At 47.6% G+C, this 24,398-nt stretch overlaps 1 protein-coding gene across 3 annotated transcripts; it reads left to right on the forward strand.

The window, feature by feature from the left end:
• Window positions 1-276: 276 nt before the first annotated feature.
• On the forward strand, window positions 277-23,983 carry arhgap45b (Rho GTPase activating protein 45b). 3 transcript variants are annotated; one of them, XM_066696064.1, is made up of 23 exons: window positions 277-570; window positions 4,620-4,989; window positions 9,467-9,610; window positions 10,450-10,534; window positions 12,566-12,638; window positions 14,455-14,533; window positions 14,807-14,941; window positions 15,108-15,169; window positions 15,305-15,415; window positions 15,668-15,748; window positions 15,885-16,061; window positions 16,150-16,287; window positions 16,394-16,587; window positions 16,780-16,913; window positions 17,070-17,171; window positions 17,397-17,495; window positions 17,670-17,833; window positions 17,951-18,139; window positions 18,330-18,467; window positions 18,565-18,797; window positions 19,021-19,273; window positions 20,116-20,224; window positions 21,884-23,983. In XM_066696064.1, the coding sequence occupies exons 1-23, from the start codon at window positions 484-486 to the stop codon at window positions 22,288-22,290; spliced, it is 3,564 nt and encodes a 1,187-aa protein (XP_066552161.1). In that variant the 5' UTR covers window positions 277-483; the 3' UTR covers window positions 22,291-23,983. The 3 variants fall into 3 exon arrangements, with proteins under 3 accessions (XP_066552161.1, XP_066552162.1, XP_066552160.1); XM_066696065.1 differs by having other exon boundaries at window positions 4,635-4,989; XM_066696063.1 differs by lacking the exon at window positions 277-570 and adding an exon at window positions 588-1,294.
• The last annotated feature ends 415 nt before the right edge of the window (window positions 23,984-24,398 follow it).

Consider the following 24,398-nt stretch of genomic DNA (forward strand, 5'->3'; position numbering starts at 1 on the left):
ATGTCTGTGTAATCCTTTGCACGCCTGCTTTTAATATTCAGATCTATACCATATGCTTCTCTAAAAACTTTAACTGATTTTGTAAACTAAATCGTGGCATCCTAACTCATTAAAAATAATATTTACTACTTTCCCAGTTCCAAAAGCTTTGTAAAAGGTGTTTTTGGTGGGGGGTGAGCAATCTGACACACTCCCCCAATCAGCTTGACTCCGGAGCGTCACATGTAGGTAGTACAGGGTGTTTTTTCGTTAGAGAAACCAAAAAAAAAAAAAAAAAAAAAAACCCAGAGCGGATGCTGCAGTGCTGCTCAGGCAAGAGTCCTCAGAGACGCGACTCCTCTCGGTCCCGCACACGTCCGTGGGACAGGACCCGTCCGGCTGGCCCACCTTATGAGCAGACCCCTCGGGTGGTGCTGGTGGCGGGCACCGCAGGCTTAATTGGATCAATTAAGGACGGGTACAGCCCAGCGAGGGAGAAGAGCCATGTTCCGCAAGAAGAGAGAACTGATCAAGACTCCCTCTATATCGAAGAAGAGTCGGGCAGGAAGCCCCGGACCGCAGAGCTCATCAGTAAGTTTGCAAACTTTTTTTTTTTTTTTTCTTTCTCTCTCCTCCTTTCCTCCCCTCTTCAATAGTCTGGTTTCCGTAGAGCCGACGGACCAGCAGCCTGGAAATGAACTCTTCTCATGCCATATTTGATGAAATGCTCAATTGCATCTGTATATGATCATCGCTTCTGGTGTGATCTCAATTTCGACTGATTTAAGAGCTCGGTTTGTGTTGATTTTGTATTTTATTTTGCCGGGGGATTGGTGCCCGTCTATGGTTGTGCAATGATGTAAGACACACCACCTGTTGCATGTTTGTTTTTTTTTTATGTTAATTTCAACATCTTTAACAGTGTCCTCTAGGCAGAGGTAGTGCCACTCTCCAGTAGTGGACAGTGATCTGTATTGGGACAGTTGCTGAGGCTTGAGTTGGGACACGGACAGTAATGTGACCCGGCTCTGTATTAAAATAGATGGCTAAATTGGGTGCATTGTTTCGTGTAATAAGTATGTGGGACACACAGTGATATAAGAGTCAAGTCTGCCTCCCGTACCCGACGTTTCTTGGCTGTATAAAGTTGGTAGTTTGGAGGCTCATTGGTGCAGCCATGCTGAAGCGGGGAGCAGGTGGCAAAACCAGCTACAGCCCATATGCAACCGGGCAGAGGAGTAAGAAAGGGGTAGCAGGTAAATCCAAAAGTAGGCTGGACATCCTTCCCAACAGACCTAACGTTTGGCTTAAACAGGTAAGACATACCACCACACAAGGTTAGATAGTGTGAAGCTTATTATTATTATTAATATTATTATTATTATAGTGTGAATTTCAATGCATATGTTTGACAACCAATATAGTCTATGGGTTCAATTCCAGATTAACGGTAATCTATTGCATGCACATGTATGTGCTGGTGCATTTAACAGCATAGTGTGAGGTAGGGGAGTGGTTCCCAACCTTAGTCCTGGAGGACCCCCCCAACCTGCTGGTTTTTGTTCCAACACGGCTCTTAATTACTTAATCGAACCCTTAATTTAAGTAATTGACTTTTTAAATTGTGTAACTGATCAAATGTTGGTTCCTTATACCGTTTTATACTGGCCTTAGAAACCCTACAGTGTACATTTTTGTAGAAAGCTCTGATTTAGGAAATTATTAGTTAAATTAAGGGTTCAATGAAGAAATTGAGACCCGGCTAACGCACGACATTGCCACAATTCAATTTCTACAATGTAACAATGTGTGTTAGCAGGGGAGCTGTGGTTGAAGCAAAAAAACAGCCGGATATGTGGTACTCCAGGACCAGGGTTGAGAACCACAGAGATGAAGAGCTGTGTAGCTACGTTTGCATGCAGTAAATTATCAAATTGTTAAAATGGGGGTATTTTAGCAGAAATTAGCCCATGCAATTATCGTGAAATGCTGTATCCCAGTTAAAGCACACAAAATGGCAATAAACAACCACTTGGCGCTATGCACCCAACCACAAAGACAACCGTAGGATATGTGTGTAAGAGTAATGCACGCTCTGAACTGCGTGAACTAACTGACGATCCCCCACTTCTTGCACCTTCTACTGACTTATCGGTCGTTCGCTTCTGAAGATGGACGTGGCTCACTTGGGAGTCCGGAGGGGTGGTGGCAGAGACTCTGAAATCGTGCTGACTGCGTGGGACGATCCTAGCCGTGTTGTTCCGTCCGTTTGCTGTTGCTGTGGTTGCGCCTGCAGAATAACACTGATGCCACACGTCAGCTGCCACTACTAGGCCCCCGGTCATGCGATGTGAATCTTGAGTCATGTATAGCACTAACTGCGTCTGGAAGGGTCTCATGATGGCACCGTTGCACCCACCCTCAGTTTTGGAATTGGTATGCTGTAACAATCATCCAACTCTCATTTTGCTTAATGCATTTATTCACAAATGAAAAACAAATAAGTAGGATTTGAGGTGCGTATGTTCAGTTCTATAGGTGATCTTAGGATCTAGGAGTTGCTATTTGGCTAAATTGATGTACCCACAATTATCCATCACCACCCAGAAACGCTAAACAGGAATTCACCTAACAGCAGTTCCTGCACACATGGGTCCCAGTAGGGAGTGTGCTGGGTGCGGGCGGTGCAGGTCTCCTCCGAGGAGTCGTAAGTCACCTGCAGTTGTGAACCCTCTTCCCTGTTTGAGAGTCGTACACTCGGCTCTTGGAGAGGAAACTGATAAGAAAAAGGATCTTGTGACCAAATTTATGTGCCTCATTTCCAAAAGACACAACTATATTTCCCCACCCACACAAGTCATTTATGGAAAAAGCACGTTAAATATCAATGTATGCAGTCAAACCATGCTGTTTGCTTTTCACAACATGAGGATTTTAAGTTCTGTTGTTTTAAAGTCCGTCAAAGGGAGGGTTTTAATGCCCTTTAAATAAATAGTCTTGGCTTTGCATCAGAATTTCTTGGGGAAATTAGTTGAAAGTTCTTAGAATCTAGTGGGTTCGTACATGCAGAGACCAAAGAAACTAAATAGTTTGGATTTCTAGAAACCCAGCCCTTGAGTTAATGGCGCCAAGGAGTGTTTCTTTATTCTCCGAGCTGCGGTTGCGACAATGTGCCTTATCAGGAACAGATTGCACAACGGCGTCTTGTGAATGTGTGTCATGCTGTAGCTGTTGTCGTGGACTGCAGGCCAAGGTGCCGCAGGTCTGTGTGGTCAAACACCCCTGCAGGTGAGGAGGGTTTTGGAATATTGGGACGGTCCAGCTGGTTCGTTCCCCAGTGTCTTCCCATCTTTCCTTTTCATCGGGTGCTCCCCGTTTCCCAGGCAAGACCCTTTTGATTGGCTGTGGTTCCACAGCAGATGGGAGATTTCCACTTCTTTTCACACGATAAGTTACTTGAAGCAACTGGTAACCATTAAAAAGGGTGCCAGGAAGCACGGCAGTAGTTTGGTGGAGGGAAGTCGCTGAAAGCTCGGCAGGGATGAATGACAATCTGGTCAAAGGCGCTGTGGATTAGGGCTGAACCAGGACTGAAATTCCTGGGCCTCGGCTGAAGCGGTCTACCTTCGAGGCAGCTGTTCGTGACCCGTGTCAATTCTGTGCCAAACTGGGTCCGATTAATCCCTTTACCCACGGTGTAAGGCAGTGAAGACTTAGAGCTGTCCACCACCTGCCTGATTGGGCCTGATTTTCCATTTGCCTTTTAACTTTTGCTTTCAAAAATGTTTAAAGACCAAAAATACAAAACCTCATTTACAATAATAATAATACATTTTATTTGGCGGACGCCTTTCAAGACACTCAAGGACCTCTTGCACAAAAAGTTGACCTATATAAAATTATTTACAAGGCCAGTACAGGCTGTTGATCAGATAAGGTCAGAAAGCAAGAACCTGCGCTGAGGACAACCGGATGCTTTAATTTGCTGTTCTTGTGTTTGAACTTGACGTGACTTAATCTCTCTTGGTCAACTGTGTGAAAGTTACACACAGGTGTTAAACCTTGAGAAAGTGCCTTGTGTGTCTGTGCACTGCTGTTCCTTTCCATGGCTGTTGTGTTCGGTATGTTTTTGCGCACATTGTATCCAAAGTTTAGGAGCCGTGTGAGGTTGTTGTGTTTTTTGGAGACAATGGGAGGAATGATTGAAAAAGAACCCAGAGTCACATTCTCCACAGAACCTTCCATCACATGACCTCTCCTGTGACCCCAGGAAGTTCTGCTCGAGAACAGAATGTGGCATTCCTTCGGAGGAAGAGGTGCCCTCTCTGAGCCCTGCGGGTGATGCACGCATTGTTCTCACTCTGTAGAAGAGAGCATGACTGTGGCAGCAGCCCACAAAACTGGTAAAGGGTGCCATGAAAGAACAATTAAAATTCAGAATTTTGTAATGTATTCTGGATGGAGATCAAGTCCACTCTCTTGGCTGTCTGTGGCTCCTGTCAATCATCCGCCTTCATCAGCCCTCATTAGTCCATTTCACTCCATGGTCCTGACTACCTCGCCTCTTGTCATATTCCCATCCCCATGCTCATTTCATGTCCCATCATCTCTCTTTCTCTCTTTCTCTCTCCGTAACGCAGCTTTCCGTTCTCCAGGAGCAGCCGCGGAAGGATGCGGGGGAGGGGGGCCTCAGTCCGGCCTACCTGGACTCCTCCTCCTGCCCCGGAACCCCCGCCTCGCTGTCCAAGCTGAGCAGCTGCTCCTCTCCTGGGGTCAACCTGAAGCGCCCCACGGCCCTGAGTCGGCACGGCAGCGCGGCCGGCTTCCCCCTGCAGTCGGCTGGCACCTGGGGTTTCAGTCGGGCCCAGAAGGGGCCGTTGGTGCACAGCCCCACGGCAGAGAGCGGTGACGGCACCATCATCGAGGTGGAAGACATCTCCCACCTGCTGCGGGACGTGGCTCGCTTCGCAGAGGGCGTGGAGAAGCTCAAAGATGTCGTCCTCGGGGAAGGTCAGTGACCGTTGAGCCCTGAATCCCTCTTCTAGCACAGGGGGGTTCATTTCCGGTCCACCTGAGCTTGGAGCCGAGTCATTGAACTGGATATTGGCCTGTTTGTAACCCTGCACTCACCACTCTTAGTGTATACAGTTTTTATGGCTACAAGCGCCCTGTAAACCCCCCTGTGCTGCACCCCTCCCAGTAGATTGGTCACCTAGAACTAGTATCCGTCTCTTTATCATCTGTTCTCTTAAACTGCAGCACCAGATCTTACTTTTCAAGTTGTTAGTAACACCAAGAAATGATTTCACTGTGGTTTGAGTCTTTGAGTAAGTCTACTAAAAACAGCAGGGGAATTTTCCCTAGTTTTCTGTTTTCTCGTGAATCGGTGCCATCGTGAATCATGAAGCCGTGATAAAAGAACTGAAAACTAAATAAAAACGGCAAAACCCCCCCACAGAATGTCAGAATCTGCCCTGTTGCGTGTTAAACTAGTTTAAGTGAAGGGGTAGCATGTCGTATGAACTGTGTACGTGTAGCGTGTAGGGCTGGACGTGTGTTCGGTATCGTATGTGTGTGCATCCTCCACTCCCCTCCCCCTACACCACGTGCTCGGCGCTCTGCAGCGAGGGGGCCGGGGCGACAGGGCGACTGTGCTCGAGCGACCTTCGGCTTCCTCTTTGCACAAGCATCCGCCGCACACCGCAGCTCTGGCAGGAAACCAGTTCTTGTTTTCTCCAGCAGCGACACACACAACTTGCTCGGTTCTCTCCTGTAGAGGCAAAGCGAGACCAGCGTGCTGCGCTGGCTCGGCTGGGGAACCATCCCAGCGCAAGGGGAACGGTGGCCCAGATTTGTTGGTTGTAGTGACGCCATACGACAGAAGCCCAGGGCAGCTGCAGACTCTGGTGGGGGGGGGGGGGTGCACGGTGCTGTTTGTGGCACTTGTTTTTTGGTGTGAAGGTGTAGGCGTTGGTGTGGGTGGATTTGCAAGGCCGGAGGGGCTGTGTGGCAGATATAGAGGGTGCTAAAGTGCATCTCAGCGGCTGTGGAAGGCTGGTAAGAAAGCGCCCTGCATCCACTGTGTCCCCAGTGCCGAATTCTCTCGTCTCTTCCCCACAATCTTCCCATCCGGGTTGGTTCCTGTCCTCCAATTGGCCTTAACCCCTAAGCCCTCAAATAGCAGGTGAAGGAGAAGGATCTGTGATCTCTCCCATCTTTGAACTGAATAAATCGTCTACTGAATACTTTATTACACCTGCACTTGTTCCTATTTTGTTGTGTAAAGAAAACAATCCGACGTTTGACCCATTCTGCAGTTCCTCTCGCTCGTATGGTATGTTTCTCCTGTTTGTTTGTATTTATTCTTATTTTGTTTTGACTTCAATTCCTGTTCTTAGTGGTTCTAAGGGGGCATATTAGGGGCAGGGGGTCCATCAGGGGGATAACAGGCCCATAAATCTGTAAGACGCCCCAGTGCTGAGGCAGAGAACAACGTTGGGAGGGAGCGTTTGTCAGGATGACAGCACTTCCTGTCAATGCGGCTATTTTCATCAACATGGCTTCCTGTTTACATTCTCCAAGCAGGGCTGACTGTTGGTGGCTTGCGAGATAAGCTATGAGTAACATCTGCCTCGGGCTTCGCTGAGCCCCGGGCCCTGGATTATCAGTCGGCTCGGCCCGGGTTCCCTAACCCCCTTCCTTGGACTCTTCTCTTGAGGACTAGGGGCAAAAAAACAACTGACATCTTTATCTAAAGTGAAAAAATAGAAGCATTCGATACTTTGAGTGGAGGATCACAGAGTTTTTGTTTTTTGCCGCATTCATTTAGCGTCAAAAATGTGGTTTCGCCTTCAAAAGATTTTGGAGCACTTGGACACTTTTATAGTGTGTCAAAAAATAAAGAATTCAACCTAAGCAACCTAACATAAGCAGTAAAAACAACTGCCATTCTTGTATAGCCACTCAAACAATAACTTTTTGTATAATAATAAAATAGAGTAATTTGTGATAAAAGTCCCTTATCCAGAGCTTCTCAATACAGCTGTATCTCATGTTTACTCGCAGGGAATTACCAATTTTTTAAATGAACTTCCACTTAACTGCCCGTCTTGAATTTAAGAGCAATATGACCTGGATATTTTAGTCTAGACAACAAAGGCGACACTGATAACAATGATCTGTCTCTCGATTCTTGGGAAGACTTTGGAAATTCCAGCCTGTACCTAGTCATGGTCGTGACTCCTCTCGGTATTGCTTTTTTTGGTTGTACTAGTGGGTCAAATGTGAACGGTGGGAATGGGTTGTTTTAATGAAAGTCCCACGGAGGAAATCGTGTGCTGAGTATTGTGGTCTGGCAGATGAGCCTCTTTTACAAATGGCCTGAAAAAACTAAAAACAAAAACCAAGAAGACAGGTTGCAGTTTTGCAACTGTAGTAGTCAACTTCCCTTTCCGGTCTTGTAATAATAATACAACAAAACTAAAGAATGCAGAGAAACAGTTGTCTGCAGATGCACTAAAGGGGATTGATTCCTTAGTTTCATAGTTTCTGGGCTTGTTATTGACAAACGAATACTTCAGGTGCAGTATTTGACATTGGTTATAAGCAAGAAGATTCTGGCCAACAAAAAAAGCCTCTGGAGTTTGTGATTGGTGTTTGGTGATTGGCTGGTGGGGTCACAGTTTCTCCCTCCATGTCTGGAACACAGTTTTTGTGGTTCACGTTAGTTCCCGGAAGACCTACTATGTCAATACTATGTTTATTTCATTTTTATATCTTGTGCCAGTTCCTGAGAGAGAGACACTTCTGTGGGCCACGGTTTTATACTATTAAAATAAATGTCACTTTGACCACTCCACCCTGCATGTCTCAACTTATACTAGTTCCTATCATAGAGGTTGCATTTAAAGATGCCCTTATTGAGTGCCTACACTGTAGCTGTCCCCGGCCCCCGGGGGCCACACCCTTGTTTCCTCCCGTATTGACGCACCGTGATGATGAATGTGAAGGCCCTGGCTGTGGACTCGGTTTGGAGTGTGAGGGGCTTGTTTTTACACTAGAGAACAGCACAGGGCTGTGGCCTTATCTGCTTTCTGTTCTGACAACAGAGTTTCCTGTGTGTGTGTGTGTGTGTGGTTTGTTCTTTGGCAATGCCTGCCATCTGGTACTTTTCTGTAATGATGTACTGTACACATGGCAGCAAATCACAGCGGACTGACCTGAGGGCCCAGCTAAACATACTTACACAAAAGGAACTAAATCATTAGTGAACCGTAAAGAACAGGTCTAAACTAAGGTACTTTAAAAAAAAGTTCCTCAAGAACAACAAAAAGAAAAATGCTTATACTTGTAGAAATCGGTAGATAAAATAAACCCCCCAGACTTTCATTTAACACTCAAATCTTCCTTCCCCTTCAGTGGGGATGTTTTTATTTATTTATTTATTTATTTATATAAATGATAAAATTACCTTAAACAAACCAGAAGACACCCTGAAATGGTAGATTGGTGTCGGTGTCAGTGTCATGCCGTTACATCAGCAGTGGACTGCTATGTGAGCCTGTCGAACTGGCAGTTTCATTATTCAGTGTTGCACTCGCTGGGTGTGGGGGGAGGGGGCAAAGGACGTGGAGGGGGGGGGGGGGTATTTTCCGGGTGCCTGTCTGGGCCGTCAGCATAGCAGCCGTTGATCTGCAGACAGGAAGAGGAAGTTAGCAGAGTAGAGGTGTAGTGGCAGACTCTAACTGGCGTGTTTTTCTTTTAAAATAAATCTTTTTAGATGGCAGCTTCTCCCAGGCCTGCATATAAGCAGAGCTCTGGGGTCACGTCTGTAGATGTTCTGTATGTAATGAATGTGACCCCGGGTTTAGTCGAGCTAAAATAACATGATGTGCAGACACTTTTTTTTACTGAACTGCTTCTCGCACTTTGTGGACATAGTGTTCCGTTGAGTCAGTGGTTCAGTCTTGAGGTGAGCACAACAATAAGCCAGAAGTGAAACAGCACTCTGGGTAACCCACGACGCTGGGAAATCACCTTGGGTTGGTGTTGGTGCCGCTCAGACGTGACCTCAGAGATGTCACGCTCTCGCTCGCCCTGACTGCCGGTGTCACAGCGGGGTCGGCACATAAACCCGGCCTACCCTCCTAGTACCTGTGTAGCTGGAGTGACACTCTGAAAAGAGATGGTTTCATTTTCCCAGAAGTCTCCTGGATTGTTTACTAATTAACATCACATGCATACCATTGTCCCGCCTAAACGACCTGCACTGGTCAGCAGTTTGTACACAGAGTTGTCACAATCTGGTACAAACTCCTCAGCGATGTGGTTGAAGCCGACAATTTGGGAACATTTTAAAATCAGATTGGATAGGATCCATGGGTCACTCGGTTATTAATGGACACTAAACGAGTACGATGGGGCGAATGGCCTTGATTGGACACTTTCTTATGTTCTTATTTGTCCGTTGTGTCATCGTGTTTTGCAGACAAGCAGGAGAGCCGGTGCCAGCAGGCCCACGAGTGTCTGGGCGAGGTGCTGCGGATCCTGCGCCAGGTGATCAACAAGTACCCACTGCTCAACACGGTGGAGACGCTCACTGCCGCCGGCACCCTCATCTCCAAGGTCAAAGGTGACTGAGCCCATCTCTTCTGTCCCAAAACCCTCTTACAGAATCGGGAATTAATCTGTACAATGGAGTTCAAATCCAGTTCAAATGGACTTAAAGGTCAAATCAGGTCTGTTCAGTTCCCTCGTTAAGAGAGCTGGTGGAATGGAAAGCAGGAGCGCCCTGTTTCCCTGGGGACTGGTTTGGAGAGTGCGCTGGCATACGTCACGCACGGATGCGCTGGTCGAGACTCCATCTGAGTCGTACTTAGACGCTGCTTTTTATCGGTTAAAAGTCACTAGCTTTAAATAAAAAAAAAGGGAAAAGAAACCAAAGACTGATGCTATGCCTATGACACACACGATCGTGTTATCTACAAAATTAAGTCTTGGATGTATGTGCTGTGCTACACTCTGCACACAGGCCGTCATTTACCTCCTAGTGACCTCTGGAAGCTACAGATAAATAAATTTGTTTTTTTACAACCGAACGAACCTAATCTTTTGTTATATTTTTAAACATTTGTCTTCATTCGCCCTTCTTGGGTTCCCCCTCTTATCCACTAGAGGGCAATCAAGGCGAAACTGAAATGCCTTCTTTGAAAACGAGCGCACTGCCACACCGTCAGAGGTAGTGTCGGCTGTATTTCTGTGACTATGAATGTACAGACACGTACACGCCTCGCCACAGAGAGCGAGAGCCCTGCTATCTTGTGAATGTGTTCCCCTGCGCTCTCGGAGAGCCTGTCTGGGGTGGGAGGTGTTAGGTCTCTCTGTCGAAGCTTGTTTTTTGGGTGAAGGTACTGTTCTGTTGTGTTCTGGACATGACTGTCTCTTTCTTTTTCTCTCCGTTTGTCCGTCCAGGCTTCAGTTATGAGGCCAGCAATGAGGCGGACAAGAAAGACTTTGAGAAGGCCATCGAGACCATCGCCGTGGCATTCAGTAGCAAGTAAGTGCTCCGGGAGGTCCCTTCTTTTGCCCTGTCTTTCCATTCCATTGCTCCATTTCAAGTCTTTGCCCCTTTGCCCTTTGTCTGTTTTGGCCACACACCGAGAACTTCCCAAGTCCGCTTTCTGGCGCTTGTTGATGATGTCACTGACTTGCTCCTGTTAAAGCCAAAGCTGAGGTTTCCTATTGAGTATTCCTAGCTGAGCTGAAAGCTAAAGAAGACCCGTCTAGATCCTGTGCCTTTGCTGCAACCTGTCAGATGGTCCATGCAGATAGAAGAGAGACACAGAGAATAGCCCTTTGATAGACGGAGACACTGTGGGAAGCCTCATTTGCATGTGGCCAATGAGTGCACAGGAAGATGTCAACTTTTGTGTAGGGTAGACGAAAGAGAGTGTGAAAAGTACAAGAAAAATGTAATAAACCGAGAGCATATGTTTTGAACGGTGAACGGTGCATAGAAGACTACTTCTGAGACTGACTGGCCCTGGCGTATTCAGCCAAACTGATCCGAAAAAGCTGGGCCATAACCATCCCTGCCCAGGTAACGGCAACACGGAGCATAAACAAAGCTGCAAAAACGGGGAAGTTGGGCAGCGAGGGTGAAGCCTGTGTCGTCAGTGGGCGAGGAAGAGAAGTTCTCCTCCCGGTCAGCAGACAAAAACAAAGCTGCTTCCTCGTCGGGCAGCCAGCGTCGAGCCGCACGCTGCCAGCTCTCCGAGTCCGGGTGCGCGTGGCGGATGGGGCCGGGGCTCATGGGGTCAGACTGTGCGGAGATGCAGAGCACACAGGTGCTGAGGTATGAACTCTGCAGCGGCGGCAGGTAGGAGGACTTTGGGAGTCAAAGGTCGGTTCAGGGGTGTACTCTCGCCTGCTCTCTCTGCTTTTGACTCTTTTACAAAACCTTAGACTACACCATAAAGGGAAATAGTGTGTTTTGACACAGACTGAGAAGTTTTAGTATCCTGCTTAACCTGTCAAAGGCATGCTTGGGAAGGACAATGACTTTTACATCGAAGCGGCATACGTAAATGATGTCCAGTTGAGATCATAATCAGATTTGGCAATTGAAAGACAAAGCAGGAATGAAAAGCATTTTTTTTTTTTTTTGAGTGACAGCCCCTGGTTTCTGTGGTCTGATTATATTTGCAAGGCTTTTAAGAGACGCATGACATGAATTGAAACGGTAGACTCTCATATGACTTAATTGTCGTATGAAATTGTCTCATGCGAAGCACCCTACGCTTGAGCTTTTGTGGTGGAGATCGGGAGACTTTATAGGAAGTGTCGTGTGAGTGAGAAACACCTGGTTTGGATACAATAACTCCCAGCACACAAAACTTCCCAGGTTGACTTTTGGTTCCATATTTTTATTTTTTTATTTTAATTGAGAGCGGCACGGTTATCCATGTCAGCTTCTCTGTATTTCTGCCTGTTAGACAAGGCGATGAAAGTGGTTGAATTATTCTATATGTGCCCTTATCTGTTCACTTTGTTTGCCACTCACTTCATAACTTCAGAAGTCTACTCTCTGGCGCATGTTGATGACATCACTGTTGCGCTTGTGTTAAAGTTACGTCTGACTGTTTAATTTTAATTTGCTATGTTTTAGCTAAGTTGAATTTGTAATGATTGATGCCTTGTACTTCTGTATTTTTGCACTTTGTTTGCACTTATGTTGTAAGTCACCCTGGATAAGGGCGTCTGCCAAGAAATAAAAATAAAAATAATAATAGTAATTAACATCTTATCTTCTATAGATGTGTTCAGATCTTGGTAGAGGATATCCCAGCCATACATATGAAATGAGGCTTTATTTTAGTAATTGAAATGAAACTGGAAGTTTTGGATACTGGACACTATTGTACTCTACTTGAGCAACTTCAGTTTTTAACAGATTCAGGTGGCTGTCTATTGTTGGGATGGGTATTGTTTATCAGCCTGAAAGCTCATCTTACCCCGCATTGGCATGCCCCCTGTGTCTCTCTGTCCTTCTCAACTCACACTCTCTCTCTCTCTCTCTCTGCCCCAGTGTGTCGGAGTTGCTGATGGGGGAGGTGGACAGCAGCACCCTCCTGTCCTTGCCCCCGAAGGAGAAGAGCAGGGTGAGTGTCTGACTGTGTTCTGTTGCCCTACCGTGTCCCCCCCCCCCCACAAAGACACACAGGCCACTGCCCCCACTGTGCTTCAAAAGTGGAATCTTCTCTCCTCTCTTGCTTTGGGCACATCCCTGTTGCAGGGGTCTGAGTCTCTAATAGCTTCGCTGTACATAGTCTACTGCAATAAGGTGCTAGCCTCCTAACCCAAGAGAACGGGCTTCTTTTTAAAGGCAAGTAGAGGAAGTGAGAGGGGGTCTATAAGTGGCACCCAACCCCCACCCCCACTATCAATACACTTCCTGTATTGAGGACCTTCCAGTGGCTTTTTTTTCTGGTTTAGTTGAGGTTGACTGCTTTTCTCTCCTTGGCACAATTCGACTGGTATAAATCTGCTTCCCAACGCAACCCATGGCAGGACCAGACCGAGTGCCGGGGCTGCGCCGCTCTCTCCTGTCAGAGCGGATGCTGGCAGGCCTGTGTGGGCAAACTTCCTGGCAGTGACGCTGCCTGTGCTTATCTCTGCTTCTCCTTTTCCTCTGCGAGAGCTGCGGCGAGCTGCGTCAAAAACCAGCCATGTGAACCCAAGTAGTGGTAGACCTGAGTAGATAAGTGTTTTTATTTTATTATTGGTTCGTTTTGTTTATTTTTTTGTCATTTCTTTCGTCTTGCGTAAAACCAAAAGTAAATAAAAACGCAGGCAAGACACTGTTCTCACATGTTTCACAGACTCGCATTGGGTACAATACAGGTGCCACCCACCCCGAGATCAACTACATTAATCTTCCAAGTGCATTTCTAAGCCCCAGTCAAGAGTCTCACCTGATGACTTCCTGCTGGGTGAAAGTAAAGCATCATCACACTGAGCTAAAAGGTGGTCTTTCATCACAGAGGGTGCAATTTAAGAAGATGCCGGAAGGTAGTGACACATTCTGGGAGTTGAAGAACAGACTCGCCCTTTTCAGTTGTCTTTCATTTCCTCATTTATTTTCCTGCAGTCGTAATTGCTGCCTTTATTATTACGATGTGACGTGCGCTGGCATTCAAAATATTCAAATGGAGAGGACTTGGTGGCATAGAGGCATCCTCAGAAACATGTCCTATCAGACCACCTGCCTCCTAGCCCACCCTGGCACCGCTCTGCCTGTTGTCCCCTCGGTGAATCTCGATCACAGTGCGCTAGTGCTGGTGACAGATCCCAGACTGAAACCAGTGAGCCCTGGGTCCGGTTGCGTAAACAAACTGTTTGTCTTAGTATTTTATAAGTCATACTAATGATAGACACTCATTACATGAATCAGTCTTTCCTTAGACTGGTCTTACTTAGTCAATCATGCAATGCATTCTGGGAATTTTAAGACACTTGAAGAAAATTAAAAACATGGCGGATGCTTCTCTAAAACGGCGACGATCCCAGTTAACTGAAAATCATTGCTTGTTATTGAAATAAAGTGCAGGTAAAATATAGAGTTGTTTATTGAAATCTTGAGGTAGGAGTCTTGAGTGTGAGTCAATGGCACCACCATTCAGCATCAGTGACAGTGGTCGTCAGTTTCGATGGAAAATTAGACTTAACTTCTAAGTTGGAATGGGGGTGAGGAGGCTGAGTCTTGGTCAGTCTTAATTTTTATACAACTGACTAACTTGCATTAGACTAGTGTAACTGTCAAATTAAGACTAATGGGCTAATGGTTTAGACTAGTCAAATATAGTTTTATGCAACTGGCCCCTGGACTGCAGCAGGCTTGGGTTTCTGTTGTGTTCTGTATTTACTCTGTGGGGGGGTTGTGTTAATGTCTCTTCACTGCTCACTTTACCCCCTCAGTCGATGGAGAACCTGTATGGAGGGGTGCCAGGTCAGGGGTCGGACATGACACTAATGAAGAGCGAGTTCATGGAATTCGGTAAGGAAACTCCGATCCCTCCACCTGGGAGTGCCAGGGCTGGAAGCTGTAGCAATTCAAATGAAATGCAGGGTGTTTGGTAGTGAGCAGGACTCGTAGGACACCAAGTTTCGTGTGAAAACCAAGTTCAATTAAGCAATTAAATGAACCGATGCAATTAAGTGGATGATGCAGTTATGATTAGGTTAAAATGTCTACAAATGTATGTAAGATCGTACACATAAACACAAGTCTATTCACAAAACATTGCCTGTGTGCGTGTGTGTGTACCAGCGGTGAGAGCAGAAGAAGTGGACATCATTTTGCAGCGCAGCGAGGGGGGCGTGGACTCGGCGCTGGCCTACGCCAAGAACATCTCCAAGTACTTGAAGGATGTGATCGGCTACGTGGATAAGCGCATCGCTCTGGGTCAGTACACCACCGGGGGGCGCTGTTCTTGGAGTGGATATCTTGAAAATAAACCGTACAAAAAAAACAAAAAATGGATGCATTTTGAATTGAAAACTGCTCAGAGGCACAGGTGTCCAAATAAACCCCATGTCTGACTGACTCTAATGTGTTTGTCCTCTCCCAGAGATGGAGTTTGCCAAGGGGCTGCAGAGACTATATCAGTCCTTCAAGCAGAGCATCGCCCAGGTAGCCAGAACCAGCACAGGCTGCCTTTATCATATACGCTGTGAATATTAAGTACAGCCTGGGGATACCTGAGCAAGGAACTTCAGTGCTCACCCCCCCCTCTCTCTCTCTCTCTCTCTCTCCCTCTCTCTCCAGCCCCACATGCCCTTTTTCTCCATCTATTCCCTGGCCCTGGAGCAGGACGTCGAGCAGAGTCACGGGGTTCTGCAGACCATTGGGACTTTGCACAACCAGACCTTCATGCAGGTAGGGCACGGGCGGGATTTCACACATGTAGCAGAGTGGTCTGAACCCACGTCATCTATGGAGGGTCAGCAGCACGACGGCCAAATGCTGCTCCCTCTCCAGCCGCTGCCAGAGGTGCCAGTGTCTGTGAATGGCAGGTCGAGATCAACTGATCCATAACTGAGCACTGCTGTGAAGCCTGTGATGGGCTCAGAGTCCTTTGCATCTCAACCCACATGTTTCTCTAAGTTCGTCTCTTCCTCTCTCCCCCAGCCGCTGTTGCACCGCAAACAGGAGCACGAGAAGAAACGCAAGGAGATCAAGGAGCAGTGGCACCGGGCACAGAGGAAGCTGGTGAGGGCTGGGGGAGGGTCTGTCTGAGCACGGGGCACTCCCAGGGCTACAGAGTGAAATTTGGCTTTCAGTTCCCTTGAGTTCAGCTTCCTCGCACTATTGACCGTGTGTCTGTCTGTGTCCGTGTTGGGGACAGATGGAGGCGGTGTCGAACCTGCGCAAGGCGAAGCAGGCGTACATGGTGCGCTGTGAGGAGTACGACAAGGCCAGGACGGTGGCCACCAAGGCCGGGGAGGAGCAGCAGGGCGGCGGCAGCAACACCACCAAGTCTCTGGATAAGAAGAGGCGACTTGAGGAGGAAGCGCGAAACAAGGTCAGCCCGGGGGCAACCCTCTCGGTCCCTCTCTCTTGGTCCCTCTCTCTTCCTTCTCCCCGACTCTAATCCGTGTTGTCCTCTGCAGGCGGAGGAGGCCGAGGCCACGTACCGTGTGTGCATTGCCGATGCCAAGACACAGAACCAGGAGCTGGAGGACGTGAAGGTCAACGTGCTGCGGCAGATCCAGGAGGTCATCAAGCAGAGCGACCACACGCTGCGCTCGGTGGGTCCCTGGCACACGCTCCCTGACACCCTGGGGCCATCTCTCTCTCTATCTCGTTCGGTCTCCTCCTCTCCCCCTCTCTCATTCTCTCTCTTGCCCCCTGCAGGCCACCATCTCCTACTACCAGATGATGCACATGCAGACCGCCGCACTGCCCGTGCATTACCAGACGCTGTGTGAGAGCAGTAAGCTGTATGACCCGGGGCAGCAGTACGGGGCCTATGTCAAGAACCTGCACACCGTGGATGAGCAGGAGATCCATTACGACTTTGAGCCCTATGAGCCAGCCTCCATCAGCCTGTGGGTACCACGCTGGAGCCGGTGCCAGTTGCTAGATGCACAAACACTCACTACTGCCCACAGATAAGATGGCGTTACCTGGGGGCAGACTTGAGCAGACTTAATAATAATAGTCGGGATTCTAGCTCACCGTATAAAGCCTCAGGTATTTGTGCCTCACCACTGACATGTCTGTGTGTGTCTGTGTGTCAGAATTCCAGCCAGAGCCCGCAACGACAGCTTCAATACCGACACCCAGAGCACGACTGCCACCGAAGCCCCGTCCGCTACTGAAGAAACGGCAGTTGTTGAGGGCAGCACCAGTCTGAAGGACAAGCAGAGGCGTGGTGAGTGTGAGGGGGCGGGACTCCTCTCAAAGACCCTCATAGCGCAGTGGTCTCCAACCCTGGTACTGGAGAGCCCCGAGGTCTGGAAGTACTCTGAACAGTGAAGCAGTAGAGGGTGCTTGGAAACTCATGTCATGCAACTCTTGTGTTCCTCAGGGGTGCGGAGCCACCAGTCCCACAAATCCTGGCCCTCAACAGTGAGCGACACCGACAGTGTGGGTGGGGGCAGCGGCCTGGAGTCTCCCAGCATTAGCACAGGTACCTCACCGTGTTAACGAGCTTGATTTTGTCCGTAACGAGCCTTTTAGAAACACTTTCTGTATCATATTCCTAATCAAACCCAGAGATTCTATTCTAAATGTCTTAAAGCCAAGATCCACACATTTTGTACGTGTCCTCTTTCTCAGGAAATTGTGGTGTTCTGTCCAGAGATCGTCTGTGATTAGGTCGATGACTGACTGTGTGATGGTGTGTGTGTTTCAGGTGATGTCAGGAAGCTGCCCAGGACCTCGTCCACTGGCACCATGTCATCCAACGAGGAGCTGGACGAGAAGGATGGCAACGTAGCCACCTTCGAACAGAGTATGTCGGAAAACCACGAACGCTTCCTGTCTTTGTAATAATCTCATAAGAGCGTCTCCTTTCATAAGGGCATTTTTTAGGTAGAAAAACATCAGTTGAAATTGTGGCGTCGCTGTAGAAACAAATAAGTCTATACGTCCATATGAGTGACACAGTGTTTGTGTTCTTTGTCAGGTATGAATGGGATCGAGCCCGAGATCGCCGTACCCACGGGTCCTTTCCGGAATGTGGGGCTGTCCAAGGCTGCCCTGACACATCGCCTGCGCAAACTGCGGACCCCCTCCAAGTGCAGAGAGTGTGACAGCTACGTCTACTTCCAGGGTGCCGAGTGCGAGGAGGTGAGCTGTGCGGTCCTGGTCTCCTTAAATTTAGTCTCAGGCTTCTTCAGACTGCTCTGACCTGCCCCTGGCCGGTCCCCCAGCAGTAACAGCCGTCTCCCCCTGTTCTGCCCACAGTGCTTCCTGGCCTGCCATAAGAAGTGCCTGGAGACCCTGGCCATCCAATGTGGACACAAGAAGCTACAGGGACGTCTCCAGCTGTTTGGCCGGGACTTTTCTCAGTCATCCCATGGCAACGCAGAGGGCATCCCCTTCATCATCAAGAAGTGCATCTCAGAGATTGAGAAGAGGGCCCTGAAGATGAAGGTGAGGGACAGGGGTCTTCTCAACGAACAGGGTGGGAGACGGGGGCCACGTTGCAAGAAAATCAGTGCAGATTCCTAACTAGGAGGATTGACTGGCTGGTTACGGCAATACTTATTTAAATGATTTCACATTCATTCCCAAACCATGAAATTGAGCGGGCGGTGATGGCAGGGTGTGTCTCTGTCCTCAGGGTATTTACCGGGTGAACGGGGTGAAGACGCGGGTGGAAAAGCTGTGCCAGGCCTTCGAGAACGGCAAGGAGCTGGTGGAGCTGTCCCAGGCCTCCCCCCACGACATCAGCAACGTGTTGAAACTCTACCTGAGACAGGTATGCCGTGCCGACCCTCATGCCTGCCACAATGAAGATACCAGCCGTCTCCTACAAAGGCAGCAAATCACTGTGTCTTTGTGTTGTCTGCCCCCAGTTGCCTGAGCCCATCATGCCCTTCCGGCTGTACAATGACCTGATGGGCCTGGCCAAGGAGAGCCTGCAGGCGGGGGAGGGCGGCGAGCCGGGGAAGGGGCCAGAGCTGGTGGACCTGGGGCCAGACACTGACAAGGACGTGTTGACCTCGGTGGTCAGGCTGCAGGAGGTGCTGAAGGAGCTGCCCCCCCCCAATGTGGCCACCCTGCGGTACATCATCAAACACCTGCGCCGGTGAGGAGTGGGAGTGGGGTGGTGAGGTTTTTCCTGGCAGCGAGTGAAGAGTAACCGTTGACCACAGCGATACTATCAGGAGTTTCTTGTAACTGGTGACTGTCCATTTGATGTGCGTATAGTTAATAAAGTCGCATAAACAGAAGTGACATTTTCCATTTTCCTTCCTCCCTTCCACCCCCTCTGTCATCCTCTCTCCTCATCTCCCTCCCTCCCTCTGCAGGATCTCGGAGTTCGAGCAGGACAACAAGATGAGCTCCAGTAACCTGGGCATCGTCTTCGGGCCCACGCTGATGCGGCCGCGGCCCACGGGCGCCACGGTGTCGCTGTCCTCGCTGGTGGACTACCCGCACCAGGCCCGCATCGTTGAGACGCTCATAGTCTTCTACCGCAGCATCTTCGAACCCGGGGTCACGCCGCGCCTGCACTCCTCCGCCTCCGCCTCAACCTCCACGGACTCCCAGCGGCTCAGCCAGGTGAGGGAGCTCGGGGCCGCTCCGGCAACTGCGGGGGGTGGGGGTGGTTTGTCTGTATGACCACACTGCCTGCTCTACACGTTTTTGGTTCCCTTTTAAGGGTACAGTGCCATCTGTCAGCTTAAGAGGTTAAAGGGAAAAGGTTATGTAGTAAATATAATCTCCACAGGGGCAAGAGTTCAGGATATACTGAAAGCACGGTCACCACTGGATTGTTATTATTGTTGAATCCGAGCGGGCAATAAAATGAATAACTGAAATAAACAAAAACGAAGGGAGACGGGATAACAAGAGGATACCAGGATACTTACATAATTTTGTTATGTCTTCGCAGTAACATCTGTATAGCCTGAGAAAGACACTCTTTAATGCCCTGCGATGTGTCTGTACTTTACTTTACCGTGCTATGAATGTGTACAAATAGTGTGAATGATTGTGAAGGTGCTGCTAAAGCACATGCGCATGTTACATCTAGTCAATCGTTTAAGCTCCTGCGGTCACATGATGGAAACAAGCCCGGGTTGTTTACGGACTTAGTCTTCAGATTGGTCTGATTTCACTCTGTGGTTTAAAATGACATAAAAAGCGAAAGAGGAAGAACTATAGTTTGTTTTGATACTAAATATTAGGGCTTTATTGGAGAAAATAAGGATTTTGTTGCAACATGCAATTCAGGCTGTAATGTAATACTACTACTTGGCAGTAGGGGGCCCCTAACCCTGCGGGGTTGCATGGTTTGCGTGTTGGGAAACCACACCACTGCTTGCTTTCTACCTCTCCGTAAGAACAACAAAAACAAAACGGCAAGTCCCAACTCTCACTCTCTCCCCCTGGTGGCGCAGGACTGCAGTGCAGAGGGCGGAGGTGACTGTAGGGGCGAGGGGGACGGGCAGGAGGGAGGCGAGGAGGCTGACCGCCTGGACTCGGACGACCGGGCCGAGGGACTGTGTGGTGAGTGCTGGGCCGGTTCTGAACCAGGAGGAGCGCTGCTTACCAGCCAGTCGCACCACAATCCACTTATCATATACAATTCCATAGATATTTGTACAGTGACACAACTGTCATAATTTTGGCTCTGTACGCCACCACAATGGATTTGAAAGGAAACAATCAAGATGTGCTTTAAGTGTAGACTTTCATCTTTAATTTGAGGGTTGTTACATCCAAATTAGGTGAATGGTGTAGGAATTACACCCCAATTTTAGGGGCTCAAAAGTAATTGGACAATTGGCTGCTTAGCTGTCTCAGCTGTTCCATGGCCAGGTGTGTGTTATTCCCTCATTAGTTCAATTACAGGTAAGCAGATAAAAGGTCTAGATTTGATTTCAAGTGTGGCATTTGCATTTGGAATCTGCTGCTGTTAACCCTCAATATAAAGTCCAAAGAGCTGCAACTGCGAGTGAAGCAAGACGTCATTAGGCTGAGAAAACAAACAGCAAAAACAGAGACAGCAAAAACATGTGTGGCCAAATCAACTGTTTGGTACATTCTTAAAAAGAAAGAGCGGACTGGTGAGCTCAGGAACACCCAAAGGCCCGGAAGACCATGGACAACAACTGTGGTGGATGACAGAATAATTCTTTCCCTGGTGAAGAAAAACCCCTTCACAACAGTTGGCCAAATCAAGAACACCCTCCAGGAGGTAGAGTATCTGTGTCAAAGTCAACAATCAAGAGAAGACTTCACCAGAGTACATACAGAGGCTTTACCACAAGATGGAAACAGGAAACAGGATGACCAGATTAGAGTTTACAAATAAACATCTAAAGAACCCTGTACAGTTCTGAACAACATCCTATGGACAGATGAGACAAAGATCAACGTGTACCAGAATGATGGGAAGAGAAGAGTATGGAGAAGGGAAGGAACTGCTCATGATCCGAAGCAGACCACCTCATCTGTGAAGCATGTTATGGCGTGAGCTTGTATGGCTGCCGAGGGAACTGGTTCCCTTGTGTTCACTCATGATGTGACTGCTGACAAAAGCAGCAGGATGAATTCTGAAGTGTTCAGGGCTCTATTATCTGCTCAGATTCAGCCAAATGCTTCAAAACTCATTGGACGACGATTCACAGTGCAGATGGACAATGACCCGAAGCTGCGAAAACTTCAAATACTGCGAAAGCCAAGACTTTTTTAAGGTGGAAGTGGAATGTTCTGCAATGGCCAAGTCAATCACCTGACCTGAATCCATTTGAGCAGCATTTCAATTGCTGAAGGCAAAACTGAAGGCAAAACCCCCAAGAACAAGAAGGAATTAAAGACACTGCAGTGCAGGCCTGGCAGAGCATCACCGGGGAAGAAACCCAGCATCTGCTGATGTCTATGGGTTCCAGACTTCAGGGAGTCATTGACTGCAAAGGATTTACAACCAAGTATTGAAGCTCACAATTTAATTCATGATTATGTTAGTTTGTCCAAATACTTTTGAGCCCCTAAAATTGGTGGGACCACATATAAAAATGGTTGTAATTCCTACACCATCTTGATTGTTTCCTTTCTAGAACAGAGACAAATGAACTAACTGCATGTAAGGTAAGAGTTCTGATGAGATGTGATGCCTTTACCAGTATCGTCGGATTCAGTGTGTGATGCTTTGTGTTCTCTTAGGGAACTCCATGAGCTCCTCGGGCTCCCGGGAGCGCTCCCTGGACTCTGACTCGGAGCTGGAAGAGGCTGCTGCGCAACCCGAGGAAATGCCAAAGCAGCTGCTGAAGCAGGAGAGCGAGACGAGCACCGAAGAGGACCAGCTGAGCCCCAGGGCCAGCCTCGATCTCTCCGGCCACAGTCCCCCCCCGTCGGCCAGCGAGGAGCCGGAGCAGGAAGAGTCCGCCCCCGACGGCGACCTCCCCAGCACAGAGACCACTGATCAGGAGCCGGAACCTTCCCTCGCCGAGCTCAACACCAACCAATCAAACAACACCTTGCCAAGCCCCTCGGGGCTGCCCGCGGTGCTCCTGCGCGGGGGGAAGCTGACTGTGAGCCGCGACGGGGGCAGGAAGCCGCAGTTTGTATAGAGCGGCTCCCCGCTGGACTCGGCAGGCCAGCCTAGTCATTTTTACAATCGTCGTTTCACGGTTACTTTTTTAGTTGTTACTGTATTGTTGCAAACACTTGATTTATCACAAAACGTTTATTGTATTTTTATGCAGAACTGCTTTAATTTGAAGTTATTTTACATACGTGATAGAGCCCACAATTAAATTTGCAAACACAAACTGGAATTTTATATTTTTATTATTGCTATTAGTACTGTCGTGGGTTTTTATAGCCCGCCAGGTAAGTATTGCAGTTTTTGCTTGAAAATTTTATAAAAAAAAGTTTTATTATTATAGATTTTGTTTTTATAACGTGTATTCAATCATTCAAGAATAATCCACTGTGATGCCCAGTGGGAGCACAGAATGGTGTTGACAAGGAAACTGGAATTGCTGGACTGCCTGCACTGTGGATGCACTGCACTGTACTGTACTGTTTAATTGAGTGACTTTAAAAACTCGGACAAGAATGAAGAAATCTGGAGCTGGTGCCAGCACTGGTGGCATCCCTGCAACGTACACAGACATTTTCTTAGTGAGTTCACAGGAAAACACAACTTTCTGCCAGTCGAAAATGTCACCCTGATCTATAAATCAAATTAGTGTTTTTCCATTTTGTTAGCTGCAAGATGTTTTGAGATGGGTTTTGGTACAGAATATTAGTGTTTATTTGCCTGCTTGCATGTGTGGCACGCATGACCCACTGACCGTTATGTCTCCCTGCTGTCTGGTCAGCAGGTGAACTGTACGGCAGTGGGTCTCGCTCAGTTCAGACCAATACGCTCTTTTTTTTTTTTTTGTCTCTTGTCCTGACTGTGCTGCAGAAAATGTACATCGCGCTCGTCATGCTATGCAAAACACGCTTGGCGGTTATTAACGTTGTTAGTCCATTCTATGACATTATGTTCCTGGTAGTGCTGTGTTCGAAGCGAATAAACAAAGGGTTTGTTTATTCGGTTTAGGATGTCAGCACTGGATCGTGCAATTATGGATTAATTTATTTTTTATTGCCGTAGGTTTGGGTAGTTAAATCCTCACATTCATACGAACTGTAATAAACATGGACACAGCAGACCAATCCACAGGCTATTTCAGCGGATAGCAGTGACCAAGTCGCACTTTGACTGGATCCATTTTTCTATCAATATGTATTAGACAAGAGATTGATATAGATTGTTTTTGCTACATTACAGTTCTACTGATCACTATGACAATTGACTGAAACAAACTTATGTATAGTGGCTGCACACATCGGATATAGGATTAGCTGCCTTTTTCATTCCAACGCCATGTTTGAAGAGCGAAATTCAGTCATAGTCTCAGGGAGTTCATTATGAAGCACAGACCAGATCGTTTAGTTTCCCCTGCGCTGCTTTAATGTCACAACAAGGGAGCTGCAAAAATGGTTTGCTCAGCTAGCTAAAAATATAAAGTTACTTTGCACTGTAAAGTCCTGCTGGTAGGGTTTTTATTCTTTCAGGTTTGTTCTTTCCTCTTTGCCCAGTATGTGTTGTTTGTAAGAAATGAATTTCTGCACTCTGAACCTCAGGCATTCAGGATGATGCATACTGCTGTGAGTCCTGGTTTTGCGAGTGTATGTGTGTAAGTTATATAATGTTTTAATGAATAGTTTCTACTTGGATGTACAGAAATAAATGACAATGTCAACTTCTGGGATCTTGTCTTTTATACAGGTATGAATGAATTCAAAGTGACTGGATTGCACTAGCTTCTTCCTACAGGGGAACCTGGAAATTACACCCATCTTGAACAAATCAATACTAAACATACTCAGTGTTCGAATTTTGTCTGAGGTGTTGGGGGGGACCCCAAGGTGGATGGGGGGGAATAACGCTATGAGGTAAGGTGTAACAAATCTGGCATTAATTAAGAAAGAAATATTAGATTACCAAATAAACCATTCCATAAACTTATGGATAAATATTTCCTTTTTATATCCTTATATATTCCTGTGAGATGTTTCCCCCTGTTATTTCACAAGTATCAACAGGCAGGCCCTGTCATTAACACTCTGTATGAGCGTAAATAACTTTTAAACTGTCTTCCAACCTGTTTTATTATTTCAA

The sequence above is a fragment of the Amia ocellicauda genome, chromosome 22 (genome assembly GCF_036373705.1).
Source record: "Amia ocellicauda isolate fAmiCal2 chromosome 22, fAmiCal2.hap1, whole genome shotgun sequence".
Taxonomy (NCBI): domain Eukaryota; kingdom Metazoa; phylum Chordata; class Actinopteri; order Amiiformes; family Amiidae; genus Amia; species Amia ocellicauda.